Source organism: Moschus berezovskii, chromosome 7 (genome assembly GCF_049115385.1).
Source record: "Moschus berezovskii isolate FMDL1 chromosome 7, NW_MosBer_1.0, whole genome shotgun sequence".
NCBI classification, from domain to species: domain Eukaryota; kingdom Metazoa; phylum Chordata; class Mammalia; order Artiodactyla; family Moschidae; genus Moschus; species Moschus berezovskii.
Window position 1 is genome coordinate 5,254,358 of NC_142466.1, and position 27,133 is coordinate 5,281,490.

Sequence of the window (27,133 nt, forward strand, 5' to 3'; positions counted from 1 at the left end):
TCACAAAGACTTTATTTGCTACTTCCAGGAACTGTATGGCATTCATCCCAGTGAAGCTTTCCAACTTTTGGAGCTTCCATTGGATGTCTGCACAGGATTGAGCCACAAAGGCAGCGTTAATCATCCACTGATTCTCGGCTGTCTCAGGGTCAAACGGGGTGTATGTCCGGAACGCTTCACACAGTCTTTCATAGAAATCAGTGAGGGTCTCATCCGCCCTTTGGGTTATTGTTGTAATTTTGGACATATTGCTGGGTTTTTTGGCTCCCGCTCGAAGTCCATGTAGAAGGGCATCATGGTAGCGACTCAGGATTTCTTGTCCTTCTCTGGTTTGAAATCCCAATTAGGTCTCGTCTCTGGCATCATTTCTGGTGCCCACCCTTCCACATCTAAGACTTCTGGGGGGGCTTGTCCTGGATCCAATGGGCTTCTGTCAAGATGCGTCACCTTTCCTCAGTGGTGCAGAGAGACACAAGGGGCTGGTGACAGGCGTCCCATGTGGGCTGGTGGGTGTGGAAAATGGACCCTAGGAGGTCAGTCAGAGCCTATGGTTTATCAGAGTACACTGGGTTACACTGTTTTCAGTTCAGGAGATCAGTAGTGCTGGTAATAGAGGATGGAGCGACCAGGCTGGACTGAACCGTCCTTGTTCACTTGTTGAGGACCTTGAGTTTCTCGCAGTGGCATCCGATGGGCCACGGCCAGCTGGTAAGATTGTTTGGCTGAGCAGAGCCACTTCCCTACTGGCGCAGGACTGGAGTCTTGCTCATGAGGTGGTGGTGGGGGACACGGAGGGAGGTGGACTGTCTGGCAATGGGTCCGACACTGGCTGTGCCGGGGCTTGTGGAGTCAGGGGAACATATGGCGGGGGCAGTAGTGGGTCTTCCACTGGATATCCCTAGAATATAGGTTTTTTTCCCTTCTTATTTCTTTTTTCTGAGTGGTTGGGCCACAAATACTCTACTCTGTCCCTGTCTGTCTGTGCAAAATCTTGCCCATGGGGGAAGGGTCTGTGCTATTAGAAGCCAGGAGTCTATGTATGGAAACTAATCTGGATGTCTGGAGTCCCAGCGACTACCTGGAGCACCGTTTGGACAGTGGGCAGGTGGAAAGTGCCCTCTGGCAGCCATCCAAAGTCAATGGATGACCAATCCAGCTCACATAAGTTACGAAGCTTCCTGGATGTCATCCTGACTTCATAATCTCCTACAAAGCCCTTCTTGAAGTTCTTCCTCATGCGATCTAAAACTGTTGGCTTACAGGAAATTCCCCCCATGTTGACAAATGTAATCTACCCGGCAGCGTTTTGAGGAAAACCTAATCTCTTAGATGTCAGCTCAAGGAGTCAGTCCACAGAAGAATAATAGGTAACCAATAATTTCTCCCTCCCTGTGTATCCCACCCTGAGCCAGTGGCACAAAGACAAACAGGGTGGATGCCCCCTGGTGAACAGTCCCCAAAGAGGAGATCATTTAGGTGCCCACTTGGTCGTATTCCCCATGTGAACTTAGGTGCCTCTTAGCATTGGCGGATCAGTATAAACCCCTGATCTGGATCTGTCTTGCAGGGAGGGACTGGGTCCCCCAGAGGCAGACACCTCCTTGAGCCATATGAAGTCACCATGAACCACAAGCTAAGGCCTATCAGGGACCAGCCTCAATATGGCCCAGGATATCCTCGGGATGAATGGCGTCGGCGTCAGCGAGAGAGAGAGAGAGAGGCTGATGATTCCTTGGTTTACGCAGGAAACCAATAAAACCCCAGCACGGGGTTTGCTCTGTTTACGTAGGCCGCAGGCGCCCTCTCGAATCACTGGAGGCACCCCACCAAGGCACCCCCTCGAGTGGGCCTTAGAAACCCAGGCAGATAAGTAAACTCAGAGGGCCCAGCGCTCCAAGGATCTCAACCAGAAAAAGGAGAATAGAGAAAAGGACAGAAAAAGAGAAAGAACGACACGGGGAGACCAAGCTTCAGTGAGCAAGGCCCAAAACTTTATTTTCCAGTGCTGTTTTTATACCCTAAGTTGTGCACATAAAAAATAGAGAAAGAGAGGTATAGTCACGCCAAAATCACGCTGGGTCAGCAGTCTTGACCCTTATCAGGATCAGGGCTCATTTTTGTATGTCTCGTGATATACAAAAGTTTTAGGTGGTTTACATCATCTTCTGGCCAGGAGGCCTGCTAACAGTTTATGGCCCTCTCTCCTAACAAAGGTTAGTTAGCTAGAAAAAGGCTTATATTCTTTTAAGGTGATTTTCCTAAAGTCAGGTGCTAGACATATGACAAAGTTACATTCCTAAAAGGCAAAGGTGTAGTGAGCTATAAGAAAGGAATTTATTAACTTAAGATCTGATGTGGTTAAATCAAAGGCTACTACTTATATTCTCTATATGTGATTAATATATTTCCAAGGATACAATAGATAGAAAATATGGAAACTTTGCAGCCAGCATTGATTCAACAATGAAATCTTTTTTAGTACTATTCTAATGATTTTAACTTCTTCAACAAATTCCTGTATTTTAGAATATTAGGCTTTCTGTCCTTGCGTAGCTGGGAGGCTGTAAACAGTCACATTCATAGTTGTAAGAGCCCGAACAAATTTGTCATGCAAGTTAGAAAGCTATCAGAGGGGCTTGGATTGGAACACTCCTATTAAGACGAGAAGAACTTTTTAACTACAGCTCTGAATTAATGTTTTCAGAGAAAGGTGGTTGGGGGGAAGCCCCCGTAAGTATTAGAGGACTTGGTAAGAGGCATAAGATAGTAAGGCAGTCAGACTCCGGTTTTCTTTGGGGTAGATGCTCGGGTAAGTCCAGGGGATTCCTCGAGTCCTGATTAGCCTTTGCCCGTCAGGCCTCTTCCCCAATTGACCTTTGCCACGGATAGGATTTCCCTCGCTGGCTCCTGGCAAAGGCCCACTCGGACTCCGTAGCCATGAAGGCTGTGAAACCACACAATCAAGTCTGAAGCAAAAGAGAGTCAGGCCACACACTCATTCAAGTTCATTTTTTCTTCCACCTGGCCGCTCTCCCGAGGGAGATCTAAGACACCTCTTAGCATTGGCAGGTTGGTATAAACCCCCGACCTGGACCAGACTCACTGGGAGGGATCAAACCCCACAGAGACTGGCACCATCTTTCAGCCTTATGAGATTGTCATGGAACCGCATGTTTTGGACCCTCTCAGGCTCCCTAGTCTGAGGACTATGGAGTTCACTTTTACTTCCTTCAATCAGCAATCATGTATACACAATCACTCAGAGGTTATCACAATACCTCCCTTTTCTGGAGTCCCCAGGTCTCCCTATCTGATGCTCCCTTCCTGGGAGCTCAAAGGAGGTGATCAGTCTCCTCTTCTACCTGTTAGGGTAGGATTTCCTGCTTGGGGATGGGCCCTGAGGTCTTGCCTTTTCCTGTGGCCAATACTGGTGAGTTGGTCGGATCCTCCAATGAGTCCGGTTGGGGCTCAGCCCTCTGGAGTGTCAAAATGCTGGTCCAAAAGAGAACCCGGAATACCGTCAGGTGGTGCACCTCCTCGTTCATCTTGGGGCTCCTCTGCTGAGCCACCAGTCCTAAGGCTCAAGGGGCCAGCGTGGTTGGAATCTCGCTGGGGCCTCTAGAAATGTTTCAGAAACCAGTGCTCGAGAAACCAAGCACCACACTTGGAGAGTTGGAGAAGTCAAGTTTATTATGCCAGGGGCCCCAGAGGAGTTAACACTCCAAGCTCTGAGCCCCGAACAAAGGGATTACAGAGTTTTTATACACGGACAGGCATAATTAAGCGGGTTTGAGGGTTTGCAGGGGCTAAGGCGATTGCAAAGAGCAGAACAAGGGTGAGTGAGATAAGCTCCAGTTCCCAGTATTCTGAGTCCCCACTTTCAGAGACTTACGTCATCCAGACTTTGCAAGGAGCAAGCTGAGTTACAGAGTCAGAAGGAGGTAAAATTTTAACTTTTCCTCTTCCCTGAAAGAGACCTCAGTCAATGGATTTTGTTATTGTTTTGTCGACTCTTCATGACCCCATGGACTGTAGCCCACCAGGCTCCTTCATCCATAGAATTCCCAGGCAAGAATACTAGAGTGGGTTGCCACTTCCATCTCCAGGGGATCTTCCTGACCAGAGATCGAACCCCTGTCTCCTGCAAGTCTCCTGCATTTCAGGCAGATTCTTTACTACTGAGCCACCAGGGAAGTCAAGTTAATGGATACACCATAGCAAATCAAACAAAAATCTTTTTACTATTGATTTACATCTTATACTGTTAGTGTTTCAAATAGGTTTTCTACAATCCTAAAGATTTTTGATTTGCTATAGTGTATCCATTGACTTGGCTTCCCTGGTGGCTCAGTAATAAGGAGAAAGTTATTAGTTCTTCAGTAATAAGTTCTTCAGAGTTCAAGTGTTTGTCTTCATTCAAGGAGGCATCGAATGCTAGAGACTAAAAAATATTTTCACAACCTGAAAGCAGAGTGTTATTTTAATTGGTGGAAATGTTTAGGATTCCAAAACTGAGAGATAACACCTCAGTAACTCTGAGAAAACTGCTTAAATGAGGCAGGAGGGAAAGTCAGGCTGTATACAAGTTTGCAACAAAGGGATCAGGCTGTCTGAACGTCAAAGATCAGGTATCAAGTTACGGAATGTAGCATTCTGTGTATGGGAAGAGGCAAGCCTCTGGGCTCACTGAATTCATTCCTTTCATGTGTACCTCAGCTGTCTGGGGGCAGTCCTGTTTCCTTGGAGGGCGGGGGTGGGGGGTGGCAGCTTCCACTGGATCGCAGTTTGGGGAGCCCTCATTCACATTTGGAGGCCAGAAATCGCTGACGGCTGTGACATTTGTTGTTTACTGATATTCAGGAGATATTTTCATTTCACTGCTCAAATAGCTAATAAAATATATGTTTGTGCCCCAAATTTGTGGAGATTTTGTCTGTTACATTACCTCTTTAGCTAGCCAAGCCACTTTGCTTTTGAAACTTGGGTTGGCATCTGCAAAGTAGGGTGTAATATCTCACAAGGTCCTTTCCAGCCAGTAATCATAACAATAGCATTTATGGAACCTCAACCATTAGTGTTACCTGATCTCTGTACGTCAGCATTGTATCTAAAGAGGATATGGGACTTTGAGTAAATGTTTCAGTGAAGAAAAAAAAATAAGTTTTTTGTTTCCTCTCCTGAGAATAATGAAGATAAAGAGAACAGTGAGCAGGCCTGGACATTCTTACTTTTCTTACTTTAACTGATCCTAACTCTGCATGCCTGTAAGTTTGCTTTTCTGCCCCCTAGATCTGCAGGAGCTACATTTTTCACCTGTTATCCTTTGACTGCATGCTAACTACAAACTGGATCTGGTGCTCATCTTTATAGCACACTCTTCCCTTGTAGTTCTTCTTTTTTACAGAAAGAAAGCCACAGAGCCACAAACTGTCAGACTCGATTACTGGGTTACTGACATCAGCCTATGACTGATTTTGAAACAAAGCAAGAGGAAGAAAACACGGTCCTTACACCTTTGTTCCTCATTACCGACTCCTGACTGCAAGCCCTGATCTTATATAAGACTCTATAGCGCTTATGGAGCAAGGGCACAGTTCTTGAGGCACAAACCTACTATGTTCCCCTCTCCACTGGCTGAGCATTAAAGCCATTTTTCTATTTCCTCTAAACTCTGTCTCTGTATTTTTTATTCAGCTTCAGTGGGCAAAGAAAGCCACGTGTTTGGCCAGCAAAGTAATCAGTTCATATTCAACGTGTTGGTACCATCAAGTAGCTGTGAACTGGAACAGGGACCTGTATGTCCTGCCATGAATCCCACAACCCAGGTAAGCTCTTGTCAGCTTCAGATTCTGAATAGGAAAAAAATATAGTAGTTATAGTTTCCATTTCAGGATTTCAGAATCAGGAGATACTTCCATATTCAGTTCAGTTCAGTCGCTCAGTCGTGACCGACTCTTTGCGACCCCATGACACACCAGGCCTCCCTGTCCATCACCAACTCCTGAAGTTCACTCAAATGCATGTCCATCGAGTCAGTGATGCCATCCAGCCATCTCATTCTCTGTCGTCCCCTTCTCCTCCCTCCCCCAACCCTTCCCAGCATCAGAGTCTTTTCCAGTAAGTCAACTTGTTGCATGAGGTGACCAAAGTATTGGAGTTTCAGCTTCAACATCAGTCCTTCCAATGAACACCCCGGATCGATCTCCTTTAGAATGGACTGGTTGGATCTCCTTGCAGTCCAAGGGACTCTCAAGAGTCTTCTCCAGCACCACAGTTCAAAAGCATCAATTCTTCGGCGATCAGCTTTCTTCACAGTCCAACTCTCACATCCATAATGACCACTGGAAAAACCATAGCCTTGACTAGATGGACCTTTGTTGGCAAAGTAATGTCTCTGCTTTTTAATATACTATCTAGGTTTCTCATAACTTTCCTTCCAAGGAGTCGATCAAATCAGCGAATCTTAAGGGAAATCAGTCCTAAATATTCATTGGAAGGACTGATGCTGAAGATCCAATACTTTGACCACCTGATGAGAAGAACTGAGTCATTGGAAACGACCCTGATGCTGGCAAAGTTTGAAAGCAGGAGGAGAAAGGGGCGACAGAGGATGAGATGGTTGGATGGCATCACCGACTGTACGGTCATGAGTTTAAGCAAGCTCTAGGAGTTGGTGATGGGCAGGGACGCCTCGCTGTGCTGTCCACAGGGGTCGCAAAGAGTCGGACACGACTCAGCGACTGAATTGAACTGAGAAAGTGTCCATCCATATAACTGTTGGCAGCATCAGAAAAAATTAGCTCGGCGGTTTGGCTTTCAAACCAAGACCAAAAGTGCAGTCACAAACAATAACACACCTGACCCTCTCACTTGCCCCCACTAGCTCAGGAAAAATAAAATACAACTGGAGGCCTTAGGAGATGACGCATTTCCGGCGCGCCGCGGAATCCGGAAGCCAGGGAGGCCCCGGAAGCGTGGAGGCGGGGCCTGAGATGGGCGCGCGCCGCTGAGGCTTCGGGCGCTGGCGCCGAGCTGCTGGCGGGAGCTGAGGTTCGCGGTGAGGCCTCTTTCCCGGCGGCAGCCTGTGGGGAAGCAGGGGAGGGGCGGGGCGGGCCCTCGGCCTTCTGACTACCCAGGCCGGCCAAGGAAGAGGTGGGTCGCTACCTGAGTTGTGTCCGGTTCGGCTGCTGTGGTTGCGGCCGCTGCAGCCGCGCTCTTGCTGCCTCGGCATCCCTCACAGCCCACGGCCTCGCCCCTGGCCTGCCGCTTGACCTGCGGCCGTTTTGCGCCGCAGAGCCCATGAGAGCGCGGGCCCCGCCGCCGCTTTTGCAGCTGAGCTGTAATCCCGGGGCGCCCGGAGCCGACGGAGGCATGACCGCAGCATGAACGCGGAACCCCCGGAGGAGAAAGCAGCGTCGGAGGCGGAGGCAGGAGCCATGCCAGAGAAGCGCGCGGGCTCGCGGGCCGCGGGCGGCAACTCGGTGAGCGTGGGCTTGGAGGCTGGACGCATCGTTCAGCCCGAAACCCGGAGTCAGGGGAGGTTGGGCCGTGTCTCGGCCGGATTCCAGGGCCGCCCAGTGAGGGACTGGGATCTGGTTCCCCTGGGGATGAGACATTGACCGTCGGCTCGGCACAGGGGCTCTGGCTCTCGGAAAGCTTTTCCTTTTCCAACTCAGCCAGCCGACTTCATCACTGCTAGGCTTTGCTAGCGTTGCTTCAGTTCAGTTCAGTCGCTCAGTCGTGTCCGACTCTGCGACCCCATGAATTACAGCACGCCAGGCCTCCCTGTCCATCAGCAACTCCCGGAGTTCACTCAAACTCATGTCCACAGTCGGTGATGCCATCCAGCCATCTCATTCTCTGTCGTCCCCGTCTCCTCCCACCCCCAATCCCTCCCAGCATCAGAGACTTTTCCAGTGAGTCAACTCGTCGCATGAGGTGGCCAAAGTATTGGAGTTTCAGCTTTAGCATCAGTCCTTCCAGTGAACACCCAGGATTGATCTCCTTTAGAATGGACTGGTTGGATCTCCTTGCAGTCCAAGGGACTCTCGAGAGTTTTCTCCATCACCACAGTTCAAAAGCATCAATTCTTCTTACCGCTAGATTAAAATTTAGGCGACTTGGTTGTTTCAGAAGCGCCCTATGTGGGATTGTGAATATAAGTAATTTGATTTTTTGAGAGTTCTCCATACACGTGACAGCCGGTACTGCTTTCATGGTGCATTTCTGGCCTGAGCCAACTTAGAAGATGTGCGGAGAGCTTTCAGAACCTGCCTTGGGCCCTGGATCCTGGACCCGGAAGGTGGCGTGGAGGCTGGGCAGCTCCTTCCTGTTCCTTCTTGGTTCTCTAGGCTGTCGCTGCAGCGTTTGGTGAGCAGGATTTCAGAGGGAGCTGCCGATCCCAGGGCCCGGCTGAGGAGTTTATTCAGGCCAATATCTTTAACAGTTTCGCGTGAGATTCAGATGACTTCTGAAGCACTGGTTTTATTGGCCTAGGTTGGCAGAACAGGCTATGTCCGTGGCGTTTAGATGTCTGACGGTGGAACTCTAAGCATAGAGTGTCATTTCTTAAAATGTTTTTTTGGAGTCTGTTTTAGACAGGAGACATAGAAATGGTACAGTGAATACAAACTAATGCCAACGAGACTTTTTTCCAAAGAAAAATAGAAACTTTAGGAAAATTAAATTATATGCAGTTGTCTTCGGATTTAATTTGCGTTTAAAGAATGCTAAATGATGTTGAAGACCCCCTCCTGCCCAAATGACTTTTTATTTTTGGAAAAACAAAAACCCTTAAGGGTTCCTCATTTCAAAGATAAGATTTCTGGAAAGTGGGAAGGTTTTTTGGTAGGACGACAGAAATTCTATAGAATTGGGTTTTCTCATTTTGTTTTTAATTACATAAAAAGTAGACTTGTCTTCCTGCCGCTTAAAGGAGACCAAATTGCCAGCTCATCCTCCTGTCTTTGAATCAGTAGACCATAAATACTGACCATTGGCCAAGGTACTAACCTTGGAGGTAGCTTCCTTCATCCTTTTCCATCTTTTCATCTAATACATTAATAAGTCTATCTAAGTTTACCAGGTAAAGACTTTAGGTTTTTTTTTTTTTAATCCTTTCTGCATTCCTGTGGTTCAGGAATTTTGGTTCCTCAGCATTTTGAGCTAGATTTTGACTTTGATACTGTTGCTTTACCATCAGGTTAGTGGAATCAAGAATGTAAATATGATCATTACTGCTGTCCTTAAATATTTTCTTTGGCTTTCCTTGGCTTATTGTATAAAAAAGTAACCTGACAAATTGACACATTATAGCATAATGATTAGGTGAGCATGCTTGGAATTTCCCTTTCCACCTTTTATTACCTATATAACTTAACGGCAAATTATACAACCTTTCTCAATATTTTGGACATAAATGATTGGTCAGAATATATAAGTGATCACTGACTTATGATAAAGCTTTCAATTCTCTCCCATGTTCTAATCTATACAGGAACTAGACCCCAACCTAAAAATTAAAATTGCTAAGTTTATGTGCTTAGAGCAGAAACTTTTGAGAGATGTGTATTCAATGGAACTGATAGCCATCTTGCTGCTAATTAGGAATACGTAGATTCCTGTCCAGTCTTTCCTTATCTCTGAGGGTGCATTTAGTCAGTGTTGATAAATTGCAGTGAATACTGACAATGAGTTTTGGTGCTTGCTCTGTTTAGTGAGATCAGTAGAATGGGCAGGTAACAGAGTTCAGCCAGTGGCACGTTTAGAAGGTGTGTGGCCTGGGAAAGAAGTGAATCCCTTTAATATGCCCATGTCATATGCCAGTGCCCCCAGATTGTGCGTCTTTCCTGCTTGCAGTTTCTTTCTAGGGTTGCTAGCAGGTGCTACAGTCTTTGCCTCCACCCCTGCCCCCCCAGTTTAGCAACTAAACAACCACAAGCTTTGATTCATTTTGATGTGTTGGAATCTCCTTATACCTTGATTCTATAATAGTGTATTCATTGTTTCAGGATCTTAGATGCTACTGATAATCACAGGCAAGACTGCCCATGTCCAGGGATTTGGTTGAACTGTTTTCTATCTTGTTTGGCAAAGAGATACATTGACCTGAATAACAGAAGAGAACCATGTATTTATTCTAAGAGATCATTGCATTCTAGAAAACAGAGGTGTCTGCAGCAAATAAGTTCTTTAGTGTCCTTTCTTTGCTCTGTGTCTCCCTAGTTGTGTGTGTCTGTGACACCTTGAAACATTGTTTCAGAATTATTTGCATTATCGTTGAGAGCATATTTCCTATTACCAGGTAAAGGAAAATTCCTTTTGGAGTTATTTACCTTTGAGCATCTAATGAGAATTAAAGATTTTCTGCAAAGAAAATACAACTGAATTTAGCATGCTGGGTATTTCACAGTGTTCATGAAGTACATAGAAGCAACCTTGATGTCCGCTGAGAGACCAATGGATATAGAAATTACACATATGTAGGATGGAATATTACTTAGTTATAAAAAAGAACACATTTGAGTCAGTCCTAATGAAGTGAATGAACCTAGAGCCTATTGTGCAGAGTGAAGTAAGTCAGAAAGGAATATTGTGTATTAACACATGTGCATGGAATCTAGAAAGATGGTACTGATGAACCTATTTGCAGAGCAGCAGTGGAGATGCAGACCTAGAGAACAGACTGGTGAACACAGTGGGGGAAGAAGAGGGAGGGAAGAATCGAGAGAATGGCATGGAAACACATACATCACCATATGTAAAATAGATAGCCAGTGGGAATTCACTGTGTGACACAGGGAGCTCAACCCAGTGCTCTGTGACAGCCTAGAGGGGTGGGAGATGGGAGGGAGGGACCATATGTATGCCTGTGGCTGATTGATGTTGATGTACCAGCACAATTAGCAATAAAGCAATTCTCCTCTAATTAAACTTAAAAAAAAACCAGTACTAAGATACCAGTTAAGATCCCTGATGGATGGCTTTTCAGGATCAGTGCCGTTCTGGTGACATTTGATGTCTATTTAGTTTATTTTCCTCAGATTGTTTCAGAGAGGCCCCTGTAATCAAAATTAGTCTTTACAGGAATAAGAATGTCATATGGGCAAAATGGAAATAATATCAAAGAGCAGTTTGTTACCAAAACAAAAGGCTGAACTGACTAGATATGTTTTGTTTGTAAAAAAAAGTAAAGAGGGGACTTCCCTGGTGGTCCAGTGGTTTAGACTCCTCACTTCCACTGTAGGGGGGCACTGGTTTGATCCTTAATCAGGGAACTAGGATCCTGTATCCCACATGCTGAGTGGTACAGACCAAAAAAAAAAAAAAGTGAAAGAGGTCCAAGGGACATTTTAGGGAAAATTTATTTTAAAATTAGCTTTTGGTTCTTAACACTATTAGGAATCAGTATGTCGTTTCAGTAATAAAACAGTACTGGGACAGTGGTGCAACCAAACTGTTAAATAAATGATAGCAGAAAAAAGATTAAAAGCATTTGTGAGTAGTTGATATATTGCAATTTATGAGTAACTGCCTCATGCTTTCATAGCAGAGACATTTATATTTCATATTTAGAATTATGCCGATGTCTTGACAGCTTTCTGTTATTGAGCCCAGTCTATCAGAACATAGACTATAGTTGTTGTTTATTGTTCTTAGGCCTGATAAAGGCAAGATTTTTCAGAATTTGCTTCTTTGGGTATGTAAGTGTCCTTTCCCTCTGTTTGTCTTACCAGATTAAGTCTTCGAAGACAGGGACTACAGCTGTGTATTTTTTAATCTAAATATTTAGGCAATCATCAGTAAGTGTATTAGAGAAGTAAATCAGTCAACGTTTAAACCAGCAGTTATGATTATCAGTGAAATTAACTTGTTACTGTTATATGATGTTTTGGTTGTCCTTATAAAAGAAATTGGAGAATTCTATGTTATTCTATGAAGAGTTTGTGTAAGATTGATAATACAGTTATAGAACTTTGTAGTTCTTCACTTTTTTGGACTAACGTAGTTTTAGAACAATTGAGATTTTCTGTTTGATTTTTTATTTTTTTCTGTCAGTTTTAGTAAGTTTTATTTTGCTACGAACTTGTCCATTTCATCTAAAACTTCAAATTAATTGGCAAAAAGTTGTTCCTAATGCTTTTGAACTGTGGTGCTGGAGAAGACTCTTTGAGAGTCCCTTGGACTGCAAGGAGATCCAACCAGTCCATTCTAAAGGAGATCAATCCTGGGTGTTCACTGGAAGGACTGATGCTAAAGCTGAAACTGCAATACTTTGGCCACCTCATGCGACGAGCTGACTCACTGGAAAAGACTCTGATGCTGGGAAGGATTGGGGGCAGGAGGAGAAGGGGACGACCGAGAATGAGATGGCTGGATGGCATCGCCGACTCTATGGACATGAGTTTGAGTGAACTCCGGGAGTTGGTGATGGACAGGGAGGCCTGGCATGCTGTGATTCATGGGGTTGCAAAGAGTCAGACACGACTGAGCGACTGAACTGAATTGAACATCCTCTTAGGCTCTTTTTAATTACTATTGGATCTTTAGTCTTTTTTTTTTTTTTAATTGCTGACATTGGTAATTTTTACCTTTAAAATACATTAATTCTCCGATGTCTTCTGGATAGTCACAAGTTTTTCAAATGGCAATAATTTCATGTTTTATTCCTATATTTCTGTATTATATAAACTAGACTATTGAGGAAAACATTCAGTAGTAATGACAAAAGTGTACAATCTTCTCCGCTTAACAGGAGTATATATATATTTTCCACTGTCATGAGAGTCGGACCATAAAGAAGGCTAAACACTGAAGAATTGATGCTTTAGGTTTGTGGTGTTGGGGAAGACTCTTGAGAGTCCCTTGAACTGCAAGGAGATGAAATCAGTCAGTCCTAAAGGAAATCAGCCCTGAATATTCAATGGAAGGACTGAAGCTGAAGGGCCAATACTTTGGCCACCTGATGCAAAGAGCCGAACCATTAGAAAAGATCCTGATGCTGGGAAAGATAGTAGGTAGGATGAGAAAGGGGCGACAGAGGACGAGATGGCTGGATTGGCTGGATGGCATCACTGACTCAGTGGACATGAGTGTGAGCAAGCTCTGGGAGATGGTGAAGGACAGGGCAGCCTGGCGTGCTGCAGTGCATGGGTCACAAATACTCGGACACGACCGCATGACTGAACTACAACAACAAAGTGTTCAGTTGATGGTAGGTGTGTTGTTTAACATTTCAAGGAACTACCAAACTATTTTTAGATTTTAAAACTTTAATTCTATTGCCACCAGCCCTGTGAGAGTTCGTTTGCATCCTCATCAACCCTTGGTCAGTCAGTTTTCGCCCTTCTGTTAGATCTGTAGTAGTGTCTTGATACTGCTGAGTCACTTCAGTCGTGTCCGACTCTGTGCGACCCCATAGACGGCAGCCCACCAGGCTCCCCCATCGCTGGGATTCTCCAGGCAAGAACACTGGAGTGGGTTGCCATTTCCTTCTCCAGTGTGTGAAAGTGAAAAGTGAAAGTGAAGTTGCTCAGTCATGTCCGACTAGTAGCGACCCCATGGACTGCAGCCTACCAGGCTCCCCCGTCCATGTGATTTTCTAGGCAAGAGTACTGGAGTGGCTTGCCATTGCCTTCTCCAAGTAGTGTCTTACTGTGCTTTTATTTTGCATCTCTGGCTAATTTTGTTCTGCATCTTTCCATAAGTTTACTTGCCATCTGTATATCGTCTTGGTCAACTGTCTGTTCACCTCTTATGTCTTTTTATTTGTTGTTTTTTGTGTTATTATCTTATAATTAAGATATAATATATTTATTTGGGTTACAAGTCTTTTATCAGATATATGTTTGCAAATATTCTGAGTGGAAGTTTTAATTTTGATGAGGCTTTAATTTTATCAGTATGTTCTTTTAAGGATTATTTTTGGTTTCATATCTAAGAAATCCTAACTCAATATCACAATTATTTCCTTTTATATTTCTAGAATCTTTCAGTTTTATTCAGTTGGTATGTATGATAGCCTCCTTCTTGCTTCTATATTGACAAGTTCTGATACACGGTGATCTTTGAGTTTGGGTTTATGCGTGGGACAACCTTTTCTTTCTTCCAGTTGGCAGCAGATGACCTGATTGACAAAAGTCAGATGTCCTCATTCATCTGAACTTTTCAGGTCTTGTTGGGAAAGCAGTTGAAGGGGTTGATGAAAATAATCCTTCACCTAGTATACACTGTCTAGGGCAGACTTCTTAGTGCTGGGAAAGAAATGGATGAGTAAGTAAAGGTCTGTGCTTTACTTTGCTTGAGAAACTGTCTACCTTTGACTTCTATTACCCCTTAACTGAAGTTGTTATAGTCCAGGCTACCTGCTATATGTATGTCCTGATTCTATTTGTGGAGAAAGAAAGGCAGTGTAAGTAGTACAAATGGTTAGTAGCACGTACTCTGGAGGTATGTGACTCTCCAGATGTAATACCAGCTTTGGCACTTAGTAATCATGTGAATTGGGAAATTCCTTAAATTCTGTGCATCTGAATTTTGTCACCTATAAAATGGGGATAATTCCTATTTTAAAAGATTATGGTTAAAATAAAAGGCTAGTAATGTGCTTTTATTAAGGTGTCTGTTGCTGTAAAAGGATAATTTTTGCCTGTTTTTATCTCAGGACCTTTTGTAATAGACTGTCCCTGACCTGTCTTCCTGTCCTTCAGAGTGTTTATTTCCATTTTAAATTGTACATTACATGAAATGGGAGCAGGGAGTTTCTTCTATTGCTGCTATTATTCTACGAATCTAGCTGACATACAGCAGAACTCAGAAAATATTTGTTGAATGAACTGATCTCTTGGAGTGATTGATGTTTTTCTTTTGGCTGTGCTGCTTGGCTTATGGGATCTTAGTTCCCCAAACTGACTAAGGGCAATAAAAGTGCCAGGTCCTGGACTGGGGCAATAAAAGTGCCAAATACTGGACTGACAGGGAACATCCTGGAGTTGAATATTTTTATTGTTAAAGAATGCTGGTGGAGGTGGGTGGGAGGGAGGCTCAAGAGGGATGGGATATATGTATATTTAATAACTGATACACATTGTACAGCAGAAGCCAACACAACATTGTAAAGCAATTATCCTCCAGTTAAAACTAAATATTTTCAAATTAAAAAAAAAAAACAGTCCTGATAGAGGTAGAATATTTACAAAGGCAGTTTGTGGGATCTTGGTTTGCTTTAAGTTGGGTGGCAGTTGATAAATTAAGTTTGAAAACTTGAATGAGGAAAAAGTTATCTTATAAATGTCTTATGAATTCTTGATCTTATCAACATAATAGCTGTGTCCTTTATTCAGCTATTTAATGTAGGACTGAGAAAATTTTTATAATTTCTGTCGAAGTTATTTCAGCTGAAGAAATAGGCAGTAAAACTGCTTTTCCAACTTGCATTCCAATATTTAATAATGGTAGGAGAAAGAAAAGCACACTTTTAGGTAATAGTCATTTATTTGTTTTTTTAAAACCATTTGTGTTCTTCTCCTTGTGTTTGTATTTTAAAAGCTTTAATAAAAGAATTATTTTTGATGGAGCATTTTGCTAACCAGGTACATATAAATGATATAGGTAAAAAGCATATGTAAAAATTATTAACATATTGAAGGCTCATAGTGAAACATACTTTTCATATATGTCTTTTATAATGATGCAGAGGTGGCTGACTGAATCTTATGGCAGTAATTTCCAACTCTGGAGTACCAACTTTTAATCAGAATATATTTGTTTAGAAGTATAATAGAGACAATAGTTTACATAGTTACAGACTTGGTTCAAACTCCGATATTTTCATTTTTAACAGGTTAACTGTGCATGATGCAATAATGTATTTATTTGGTAAAGGGATTTATTATTGTACATAAGTCCAGGAACAGTGTGGTTAGCTGAGCAGTTTAATATCACCCCTTGGTGTGCCTCGAAGGCTCACTACATTCACAGACTGCTTTTCTCAATATGTTGACTTACGGTCTTCAGGATCAACCCATTGTGGTTTCAGGATGGCTAACTGCTCAAGTAACATATCCTTACACAGTAATGGCCCTAAACTGGGTGCAAAGAGGTATTTCACTGTGGTTTTGCTTTGTATTTCTTTGATGGCTAATGAGTTGAACATCTTTTCATGTACTTATTGACCACTTGTTTGTCTTCTTTTGCCCATTTTTTAAATTGGGTTGTCATTTTATTAGTGAGGAGAAATATCAATAACCTCAGATATGCAGATGACACTACCCTTATAGCAGAAAGTGAAGAGGAACTCAAAAGCTTCCTGATGAAAGTGAAAGAGGAGAGTGAAAAGGTTGGCTTGAAGCTCAACATTCAGAAAACAAAGATCATGGCATCTGGTCCCATCACTTCATGGGAAATAGATGGGGAAACAGTGGAAACAGTGTCAGACTTTATTTATGGGGGCTCCAAAATCACTGCAGATGCTGATTGCAGCCATGAAATTAAAAGACGCTTACTCCTTGGAAGGAAAGTTATGACCAACCTTGATAGTATATTAAAAAGCAGAGACATTACTTTGCCAACAAAGGTCCGTCTAGTCAAGGCTTGGTTTTTTCAGTGGTCATGTATGGGTGTGAGAGTTGGACTGTGAAGAAAGCTGATCGCAGAAGAATTGATGCTTTTGAACTGTGGTGTTGGAGAAGACTCTTGAGAGTCCCTTATACTGCAAGGAGATCCAACCAGTCCATTCTAAAGGAGATCAATCCTGTGTGTTCATTGGAAGGACTCATGCTAAAGCTGAAACTGCAATACTTTGGCCACCTCATGCGACGAGTTGACTCACTGGAAAAGACTCTGGTGCTGGGAAAGGTTGGGGGCTGGAGGAGAAGGGGACGACAGAGAATGCGATGGCTGGATGGCATCACGGACTCTGTGGACATTAGTTTGAGTGAACTCCAGGAGTTGGTGATGGACAGGGAGGCCTGGTGTGCTGTGATTCATGGGGTTGCGGAGAGTCGGACACGACTGAGTGACTAAACTGAACTGAAGAGCTCTTTATATATTCTTATTTCAGGTCCTTTATCATAGGGATCCCCAACCTTCCAAGATCTAATAATGCCTGATGGACCTGGGTTGGACCTGTTGTAATAGTAATAGCAATAAAGTACACAATAAATGTAATGGTGCTTGAATTATCCAAAGATCAACCCCCACCCCCACCATGGAAAAATGGTCTGGTCCCTGGTGCCAGAAAGGCTGAGTACTCTTGCCTTATCAGATATGAGTTTTGCAAATATTTACTTCTATTCCATTTTCATTTTATAGAGCACAAGTTTTAATTTTGCTTCAATTTTTTTCTTCTAGTTTTATTGAGATATACTTGATTCACAGCATCTGTAAGTATAAGGTACAGCATAATGACTTGACTTATGTGTGTATATATATATATATATCATGAAATGGTTATTACAGTAAACTTAATGAGCATCCGTCATCTCATGGATACAAAGTTAAAGACAAAAATATTTTTGTGTGATGAAACTCTTAGGGCTTACTATCTTAATTTTCATATATAACATACAGTGGTGTTCATTATACATACCATATTGTACATTATATTCCTAGTACTTATAACTGGAAATTCATACCTTTTGACCTCCTTCATGCAATCTCTCCCCTCAGTCTCTGGTAACCACAGATCGGATCTCTTTTTCTATGAGTTTGTTTTTGAAGTAAAACTGACCTGCAACACTTTGGGAAGATCCTCTATAAAAGGGAATGACCACCCACTTCGGTATTCTTGCCTGGAGAATCCCATGGTCAGAGGAGCCTGGCAGGCTACAGTCCATGGAGTTGTAGAGTTGGAATGACTGAGTGACTAACGCTTTCTTTCTGTATTTAAGTTGCTGATCTCTTAAGTTTAAATGCATCTTAACAACCCTGCGTTTTTACTCCTGCTATCCTACACTTATTGTTTTTGACATTCTATTTTACATCTTTTTGTTTTCTATATCCCTAACTGCTTATTGTAGATAGATGATTTTGCTAATTATTGCTAGCTAATTTTGCTAATAATCCCTACTGGCTTTCAGTTCAGTTCAGTTCAGTCACTCAGTCGTTTTCAACTCTCCGCGACCCCATGAATCACAGCACGCCAGGCCTCCCTGTCCATCACCAACTCCCGGAGTACACTCAAACTCATGTCCACAGAGTCGGTGATGCCATCCAGCCATCGCATTCTCTGTCGTCCCCTTCTCCTCCCGCCCCCAACCTTTCCCAGCATCAGAGTTTTTTCCAGTGAGCCAACTCGTTGCGTGAGGTGGCCAAAGTATTGCAGTTTCAGCTTTAGCATCAGTCCTTCCAATGAACACCCAGGATTGATCTCCTTTAGAATGGACTGGTTGGATCTCCTTGCAGTCCAAGGGACTCCCAAGAGTCTTCTCCAACAGCACAGTTCAAAAGCATCAATTCTTCGGTGATCAGCCTTCTTCACAGTCCAACTCTCACATCCATGCATGACCACAGGAAAAACCATGGCCTTGACTAGACGGACCTTTGTTGGCAAAGTAATGTCTCTGCTTTGTAACATACTATCAAGGTTGGTCATAACTTTCCTTCCAAGGAGTAAGCGTCTTTTAATTTCATGGCTGCAATCAGCATCTGCAGTGATTTTGGAGCCCCAAAAAATAAAGTCTGACACTGTTTCCCCATCTATTTCTCATGAAGTGATGGGACCAGATGCCATGATCTTTGTTTTCTGAATGTTGAGCTTCAAGCCAACCTTTTCACTCTCCTCTTTCACTTTCATCAAGAGGCTTCTTAGTTCCTCTTCACTTTCTGCCATAAGGGTTGTGTCATTTGCATATCTGAGGTTATTGATATTTCTCCCAGCAATCTTGATTCCAGCTTGTGCTTCTTCCAGCCCAGCGTTCCTCATGATGTACTCTGCATATAAGTTAAATAAGCAGGGTGACAATATACAGGCTTGACGTACTCCTTTTCCTATTTGGAACCAGTCTGTTGTTCCATGTACAGTTCTGACTGTTGCTTCCTGACCTGCATACAGGTTTCTCAAGAGGCAAGTCAGGTGGTCTGGTATTCCCGTCTCTTTCAAAATTTTCCACAGTTTATTGTGATCCACACAGTCAAAGGCTTTGGCATAGTCAATGAAGCAGAAATAGATGTTTTTCTGGAACTCTCTTGCTTTCTCCATGATCCAGCGGATGTTGGCAATTTGATCTCTGGTGCCTCTGCCTTTTCTAAAACCTGCTTGAACATCTGGGAGTTCACGGTTCACATATTGCTGAAGCCTGGCTTGGAGAATTTTGAGCATGACTTTACTAGCGTGGGAGATGAGTGCAGTTTTGCGGTAGTTTGAGCATTCTTTGGCATTGCCTTCCTTTGGGATTGGAATGAAGACTGACGTTTTCCAGTCCTGTGGCCACTGCTGAGTTTTCTAAATTTGCTGGCATATTGAGTGCAGCACTTTCACAGCATCATCTTTCAAGATTTGAAATAGCTCAACTGGAATTCCATCACCTGCACTAGCTTTGTTAGTAGTGATGCTTTCTAAGGCCCCCTTGACTTCACATTCCAAGATGTCTGGCTCTAGGTCAGTGATCACGTTATTGTGACTATCTTGGTCGTGAAGATCTTTTTTGTACAGTTCTTCTGTGTATTCCTGCCACCTCTTCTTAATATCTTCTGCTTCTGTTAGGTCCATACCATTTCTGTCCTTTATCAAGCCCATCTTTGCATGAAATGTTCCCTTGGAATCTCTAATTTTCTTGAAGAGATCTCTTGTTTTTCGTATTCTGTTGTTTTCTTCTATTTCTTTGCATTGATCACTGAGGAAGGCTTTCTTATCTCTCCTTGCTATTCTTTGGAACTCTGCATTCAGATGCTTATATCTTTCCTTTCCTCCTTTGCTTTTCACATCTCTTCTTTTCACAGCTATTTGTAAGGCCTCCTCAGTCAGCCATTTTGCTTTTTTGCATTTCTTTTCCATGGGGATGGTCTTGGTCCCTGTCTTCCTGTACAATGTCACGAACCTCCATCCAGAGTTCATCAGGCACTCTATTAGATCTAGTCCCTTTAATCTATTTTTCACCTCCACTGTATCATAAGGGATTTGATTTAGGTCATATCTGAATGGTCTAGTGGTTTTCCCTACTTTCTTCAATTTAAGTCTGAATTTGGCAATAAGGAGTTTATGATCTGAGCCACAGTCAGTTCCTGGTCTTGTTTTTGCTAACTGTATAGAGCTTCCCCATCTTTGGCTGCAAAGAATATAATCAGTCTGATTTCGGTGTTGACCATCTGGTGATGTCCATGTGTAGAGTCTTCTCTTGTGTTGTTGGGAGAGGGTGTTTGCTATGACCAGTGCGTTCTCTTGACAAAACTCTATTAGCCTTTGCCCTGCTTCATTCCATGCTCCAAGCCTAAATTTGCCTGTTACTCCAGGTGTTTCTTGACTTCCTACTTTTGCATTCCAGTCCCCTATAATGAAAAGGATATCTTTTTTGGATACATGGCTTATTTATTAGCTGCTCTGTGTTTGTCTTTACAGATGAGATTTTTTCTTTTACATTTTCTTGTTTCTAGTTGTGGCCTTTGTTTTCTTGCTTAGAGAAGTCCCTTTTAACATTCTTGTAAAGTTGATTTGGTGGTGCTGAACAAGCTTTTGCTTGTCTGTAAAACTTTTGATCTTGCCATCAGATCTGAATGAAATTCTTTGTAGGTCTTTTTCCTTTCATCATTTTAAATGTTGTGCCACTTCCTTCTCATCTGCATAGTTTATGCCAAGAGTTCAGCGTACGTAGTTCACTTGTACTTGTAGCTTTCAGTGCTCTCTGTTTATTTTTGCCATTTTAATTACTACTTATCTTGGTGTGGTCCCCTTTGGGTTGACCATGTTTCAGACGTCCGTGATTCCTGGACTGTTTGGGATGTCTGTTTCCTTTCCCCAGTTAAGGAAATTTTCAGCTATTGTGTCTTCAAGTAAGTTCTTTTCTCCTTCTGGGGCCCCTGTGATACTTGTGTTATAGTGTGCTTGATGTTGTCCTAAAGGTCTTTTACACTGTGCTCCTTTCTTTTTGTTCTTCCTTTCTTCAGTTGTGCTTTAGTTTTTTCTGCTGCTCTTTCAGCTTGCTGATCCGTTCCTCTGTATCATTCAGTCTATTGTCCATTCCTTCTAGTGGACTTTTCAGTTCATGCATTGTATTCTTCATCTCAGGTTGGCTCTTCCTTATATGTACTTGCTATTATATATGCATAAAAGTTTAACTCTTTGTTAAGCACAAATTTTTAATTTTAATGGAGTCCACCATAACTTTTTCTTGCGTGGATGTTGACGATATTGTTGTGTATACAAGCTTATGAAACTAAGGGACCTAATTTTGGAGTCTGTGATCTATTTCGAATTACTTCTTAAAAAAGATTAATACTATATATATATATACATAACATAAAAATTATCGTGTTGGCCATTTTTAAATGTATGGTTCAGTGGCATTTTTGTACATTAGAATTGTTGTGCAACCATTACTATTGTCCATCTCTAGAACTTTTCAGTATCCCAAATTGAACTCAGTCAGTACCCATTAAACTATTAACTTCCAATTCCCTGTCCTCCCAGCCTCTGGCAACCACTATCTACTTTCTGTCTTTATGAATCTGACTACTTTAGGTACCTAGTATAAATAAAATCATGCAGCATCTGTCCTTTTATGACTGGCTTATTTGACTTAGCATAATCTCTTCAAGGTTTATCCATGTTGTAACACGTCAGAATTTACTGTCTTTATTGCTGAAAAATATTCCATTACATCCATATAACATATTTTGTTCATACATTAATACACCAGTGGACACTTGGGTGACTTCTGCCTTTTGGCTGTTGTGAATAATGCTATGAATGTAGATGTAAATACCTCTTTGAGACCCTGCATTCAGTTCTTTTGCATATAGATAGTAGAATTACTAGATCTATATTAAATTTTCTCAGGAGCCCATACTGTTTTTCACAATGGCCATAGCATATTACATTCTCACTAACAGTGCACCAGGGTTCCAATTTCTCTATATCTTTGTCAGCACTTGTTATTTTGTGGTTTTAATTTTTGTTTTTCAGTCATAGGCGTCTGAATAAATACAAAGTAATATCACATTTTTCTTCTGGTTTTCATTTCCCTAATGATTAGTGATATTGAGCATCCCTTCATGTATTTATTTCTTCTTCCCCAATTTTTGATTTTGTGTGTGTGTGTGTGTGTGTGTCCTTGAGTTGTATGACTTTTTAAAAAAAAATATGCTCTGTATATTAGTCTTTTATCTGATATGACTTGCAGATTCTCTTGAGTTGTCTTTTCCTTCTGTTAATAATGTCCTTTGATACAAGGACATTAAATAAAAGAGGTGTGTATTTTTTTTTTTGAGCATAGTTATTTTTATTTAGAGTTGTAGTTGAGGCTATCAGCATATGGATTTCTTGTATTACTTTTTAAAAAAATTTTAATTGGACAATAATTACCATGCAGCATTGTGATGGTTTTTGCCATACGTGAACTGGCCATGGGCACACATATGTCCCCTCCCTCCTGAACCCCCCACTTCCCACCTTCCTCCCCATGCTGTCCTTCCATATTGTCACAGAGCAGCGGAGAGGTTTGTGTTTTGATCAAATTCAGTGTATCTATTTTTTCTTTTTCTCTTGGTGTTGCTGCTGCTGCCTCTGCTAAGTCACTTCAGTCGTGTCCGACTCTGTGTGACCCCATAGACGGAAGCCCACCAGGCTCCCCCGTCCCTGGGATTCTCCAGGCAAGAACACTGGAGTGGGTTGCCATTTCCTTCTCCAATATGTGAAAGTGAAAAGTGAACGTGAAGTCGCTCAGTCGTGTCCGACCCTTAGCGACCCCACGGACTGCAGGCTACCAGGCTCCTCCATCCATGGGATTTTCTAGGCAAGAGTACTGGAGTGGCTTGCCATTGCCTTCTCCGTCTCTTGGTGTTACTATCCAAGAAATCATTGCCAAATCCAATGTCATGAAGCTTTTGTGTTGTCATCTAAGTTTTATAGTTTTAGCTCTTATGTTCAAGGCATTGATCCATTTTGAATTTGTTTCTTGCACATGAGAAAGTGAAAGTGAAAGTCACTCAGTCATGTCCGACTCTTTGGAATTCTCCAGGCCAGAATACTGGAGTGGGTAGCCTTTCCCTTCTCCAGGGGAATCTTCCCAAAGCAGGGATTGAGCCCTGGTCTCCCACATTGCAGGCAGATTCTTTACCAGCTGAGCCACCAGGGAAGCCCTTTCTGTACATGATGTAAGGTAAAAAGGTCTCCTTCATTCTTGTGCATGTGAATATCACACTTCTTAAGCACTGTTCATTGAAGAAACTGTTCTTTCTCCGTCTTAGCACTCTTGTTGCAAAATATTTGACTATTGTGCAAGTGTTTATTTCTGGATTCTCATAAACTAATTTGGTCTACATGTCAGTCTTTATCACAGTACCACACTGTTTTGATTATTTTTGTATTGGGTTGGCAAAAAAGTTCATTCTGGTTTTTCCATAAGATGGCTCTCATAGTGCTTAGTTGTCTTTAAGAAGTTCGTTTAGAACAAGTTTGGAGAAGTCAGTGACACCCCACTCCAGGACTCTTGCCTGGAAAATCCCATGGACAGAGGAGCCTGGTAGGCTGCAGTCCATGGGGTCGCGAAGAGTTGGACACGACTGAGCAACTTAACTTTCACTTTTCACTTTCATGCATTGGAGAGGAAATAGCAACCCACTCCAGTGTTCTTGCCTGGAGAATCCCAGGGACAGGGGAGCCTGGTGGGCTTCCGTCTGCGGGGTCGCACAGAGTCGGACACGACTGAAACGACTTACCAGCAGCAGCAGCAGAACAAGTTTGTTAGATTTTATTGTGACACCTGTTATATCAGCGTGCATGTAATAAAAAACCAAAATTAGTGAATTTTTGTGTAGCCATTTTAATATTGAAGATGGAAAAAACAACATTTTGGGCATATGCTTTATTATTTCAAGAAAGGTAAAAATACAACTGAAATGCAAAAAAAAGAAAAAAAAATACGTGCAGTGTATGGAGAGGGTGCTATGACTGACTGAATATGTCAAAAGTAGTTTCCAGTTTTATGCTGGAGATTTCTTGCTGGACAATGCTCCACTGTCAGGTAAACCAGTTGTAGTTTGAAATCAATTAAATCAAGACATTAATCGAGAAGAATCAATGTTATGTCATGCAGGAGATAGCTGACACACTCAAAATATCCAGATCAAGTGTTGAAAACCATTTGTACCAGCTTGGTTATGTTAATCACTTTGATGTTTGAGTTCCACCTAAATTAAGCCAAAAAAAATCTTGACTATATTTTTGCATGTGATTCTCTACTTAAACATGATGAAAACATTCTGTTTTTAAAACAAATTGTTATGGGTGATAAAAAGTGGATAGTGTGCAATAATGTAGAAGTGAAGAGATTATGGGGCAAGCAAATGAAAACCAAGGCTGGTTTTAATGCAAAGAAGGTGACATTGTGTGTATGGTGGGATTGGAGGGAGTCTTCTATTATGAGCTCCTTCTGGAAAACCTACTGCTCCCAGTTAGACAAACCAAAAACAATACTTGACCAAAAAACATCTGGAATTAGTCAACAGAAAACACACACTCTTCCATCATGATAACGCAGGACTGCGTGTTTCCTTGGTGACCGGCAGAAACTGTTACATCTTGGCTGGAAAATTCTGATTTATCTGCTGTATTAGCCAGACATTGTACCTGCAGATTTCCATTTATTTCAGTATTTATAAAATTCTCTTAATGGAAAAAGTTCCAATTACATGGAAGACTGTAGAAGGCACCTGGAGCAGTTCTTTGTTCAAAAAGATAAAAACTTTGGATGATGGAATTTCGAAGTTGCCTGCAAGATGGCAGAAGGTAGTGGAACAAAATGGTGAATACGTTATTCAATAAACTTCTTGGTGAAAATTAAAAATATGTCTTTTATTTTTTAACTTAAAAGCCAAAGGAACTTTTTAGCCAACCCAGTAATATGTTTTCAAATCAGGAAATGTGAGAACTACAGGTTTGTTCTAATTTTTCTAGATTTCTTTTGGCTATTCAAGGTTCCTTGAGATTTCCATATATGATCACAACATCCTAAATAGAAATAATTTTGATCCTTCCTTTCCAGTTTGAATTTTTTTTTCTTCCCTAATTACTCTGGCTAGAACTTCCACTACTGTGTTGAATATAAACTGTGAAAGTAGGCATCTTCCTGATCGTTGGATAAAAAGTTTTTTCCATTTTTTCCACCTTTGACTATTTTGATGTTAGGTATGGATTTTGCATATGTGCCCTTTATCATTTTGAGATAGTTTCCTTAGATGCTTGTTTTTTGGATTTTTTTTTTTAACCATAGAAAGGTGTTAATTTTGTGGAATGCTTTTTCTGCATCATTTGAAATTGAACATGTGAGTTTTTCCCCCTTCATTTTGATGTGGAGTATTTCATTGGTTGCAGTTCATATATGAACTATTTTTACATTCCAGGAATAAATCTCATTTGGTCGTGGTATATAGCTCTTTTAGTATGCTGCTGCATTTGGTTTGCTAGTATTTTGTTAAGAACTATTGCATCAACAACATAGGAAAACTAGCCTCTAGTTGTCTTTTCTTGAAGTGTGTTTGTCTGACTTTATACAGGTAATGCTGTCATCATACAGAGGCTTCTTAAAATGTGTTCAGTTGTGAGAAGAGTTTGAGAGGGATTGGTGTTCTTTAAATGTTTGTTTTAAAGTGAAGCCATCAGATTCAGGGCTTTTCTTTGTCAGGAGGTTTTTGATCGGTGATCAGTCTTCTTACTAGTTCTAGGTTTGTTTTTATATTCTGTTCTTGATTCAGCCTTAGTAGATTTTGTGTTTCTAGGAATTTGTCCCTTTCAACTAGTTTATCCAATTTGTTGGCATACACATGCCTCAGTACTGAGTAATGCCTTGTGACATTTCTTTCATTTCTGATTTTAGCAATTTAAAATGAAAGTGAAAAGTGAAGTCACTCAGTCGTGTCCGACTCTTTGTGACCCCATGGACTGTAGCTGACCAGGCTCCTCTGTCGCTGGGATTCTTCAGCAAGAATACTGGAGTGGGTTACCATTTCCTTCTCCAGGGGATCTTCCTGACCCAGGGATCAATCCTGGGTTTCCTGCATTGGAGGCAGACGCTTTAACCTCTGAGCCACCAGGGAAGCCCTTAGCAATTTAAGTCTTCCCTCTATTTTTCTTATTAGTTTTGCTAAAGGTTTGTCAATATTTTGATATTTTCATAAATATCAACTTTTGATTTTGTTGCTTTTCTATATTGCATTTACTTTTTCTATAATCTTTCTTTTTTTTTTTTGCTTTGTGTTTGCTGTTTTCTAGTTTCTTACAGTGAAAAGCTAGATTATTGACTTCAGATCTTCTGTTATCATGCATTTACAGCTATAAGTTTGCCGCTGAACACTACTTTAGCTGCACTCAAGAAGGTTTGATGTGTTATGTTTTCCTTTTCCTTCGTCTGATAGTTTGGTAACTTGCCTTGTGAGTTCATCTTTGACCCATCATTATTTTTAGACGCACATTGATTAATATTCACGTTTATGAATTTTCCAAGTTTTTGTATGTTACTGACTTCTGGTTTCATTTCATTGTGGTCAAGAATATGTGTGATTTTTAATTCTTTAAAATTTATTCAGACTTGTTTTACAGTCTTTTCTTGTGCACATGAGAAGAATGTGTATTCTGCTCTGGTAGGATAGGATACTCAACATCTGTCATGTCTAGTTAGTGTACAGTGTTGGTGAAATCTTCTGTTTATTTGTCAATCTTGTCTAATTGTTCTGTCCATTATTGGAGGTGGATATTGAAGTCTCCAGTTAATTGTTGATTTTTCTGTTTGTGCCTTTTCAAAGGGTGTGGGTGCCAGTGGATGAGGGGGATTGACTTAATGTTGCACACTATAAATATCTTTGATATTGATTGTGAGTGAAGTTGCCCAGTGATGTCCAACTCTTAGCGACCCTGTGGACTGTAGCCTGCCAGGCTCCACCATCCATGGGATTTTCCAGGCAATAATACCAGAGTGGGTTGCCA

General features: G+C 41.8%; 1 protein-coding gene across 1 annotated transcript in view; it reads left to right on the top strand.

Moving 5' to 3' along the window:
* Positions 1–6,977: 6,977 nt before the first annotated feature.
* The window catches only part of SLC71A2 (solute carrier family 71 member 2), a 142,223-nt gene continuing 122,067 nt past the window's right edge, over positions 6,978–27,133 (top strand). The window contains 1 exon segment of the mRNA XM_055427984.2: positions 6,978–7,481. Within this exon segment, the coding sequence (XP_055283959.2) occupies positions 7,383–7,481 (99 nt within the window). The 5' untranslated portion in view covers positions 6,978–7,382.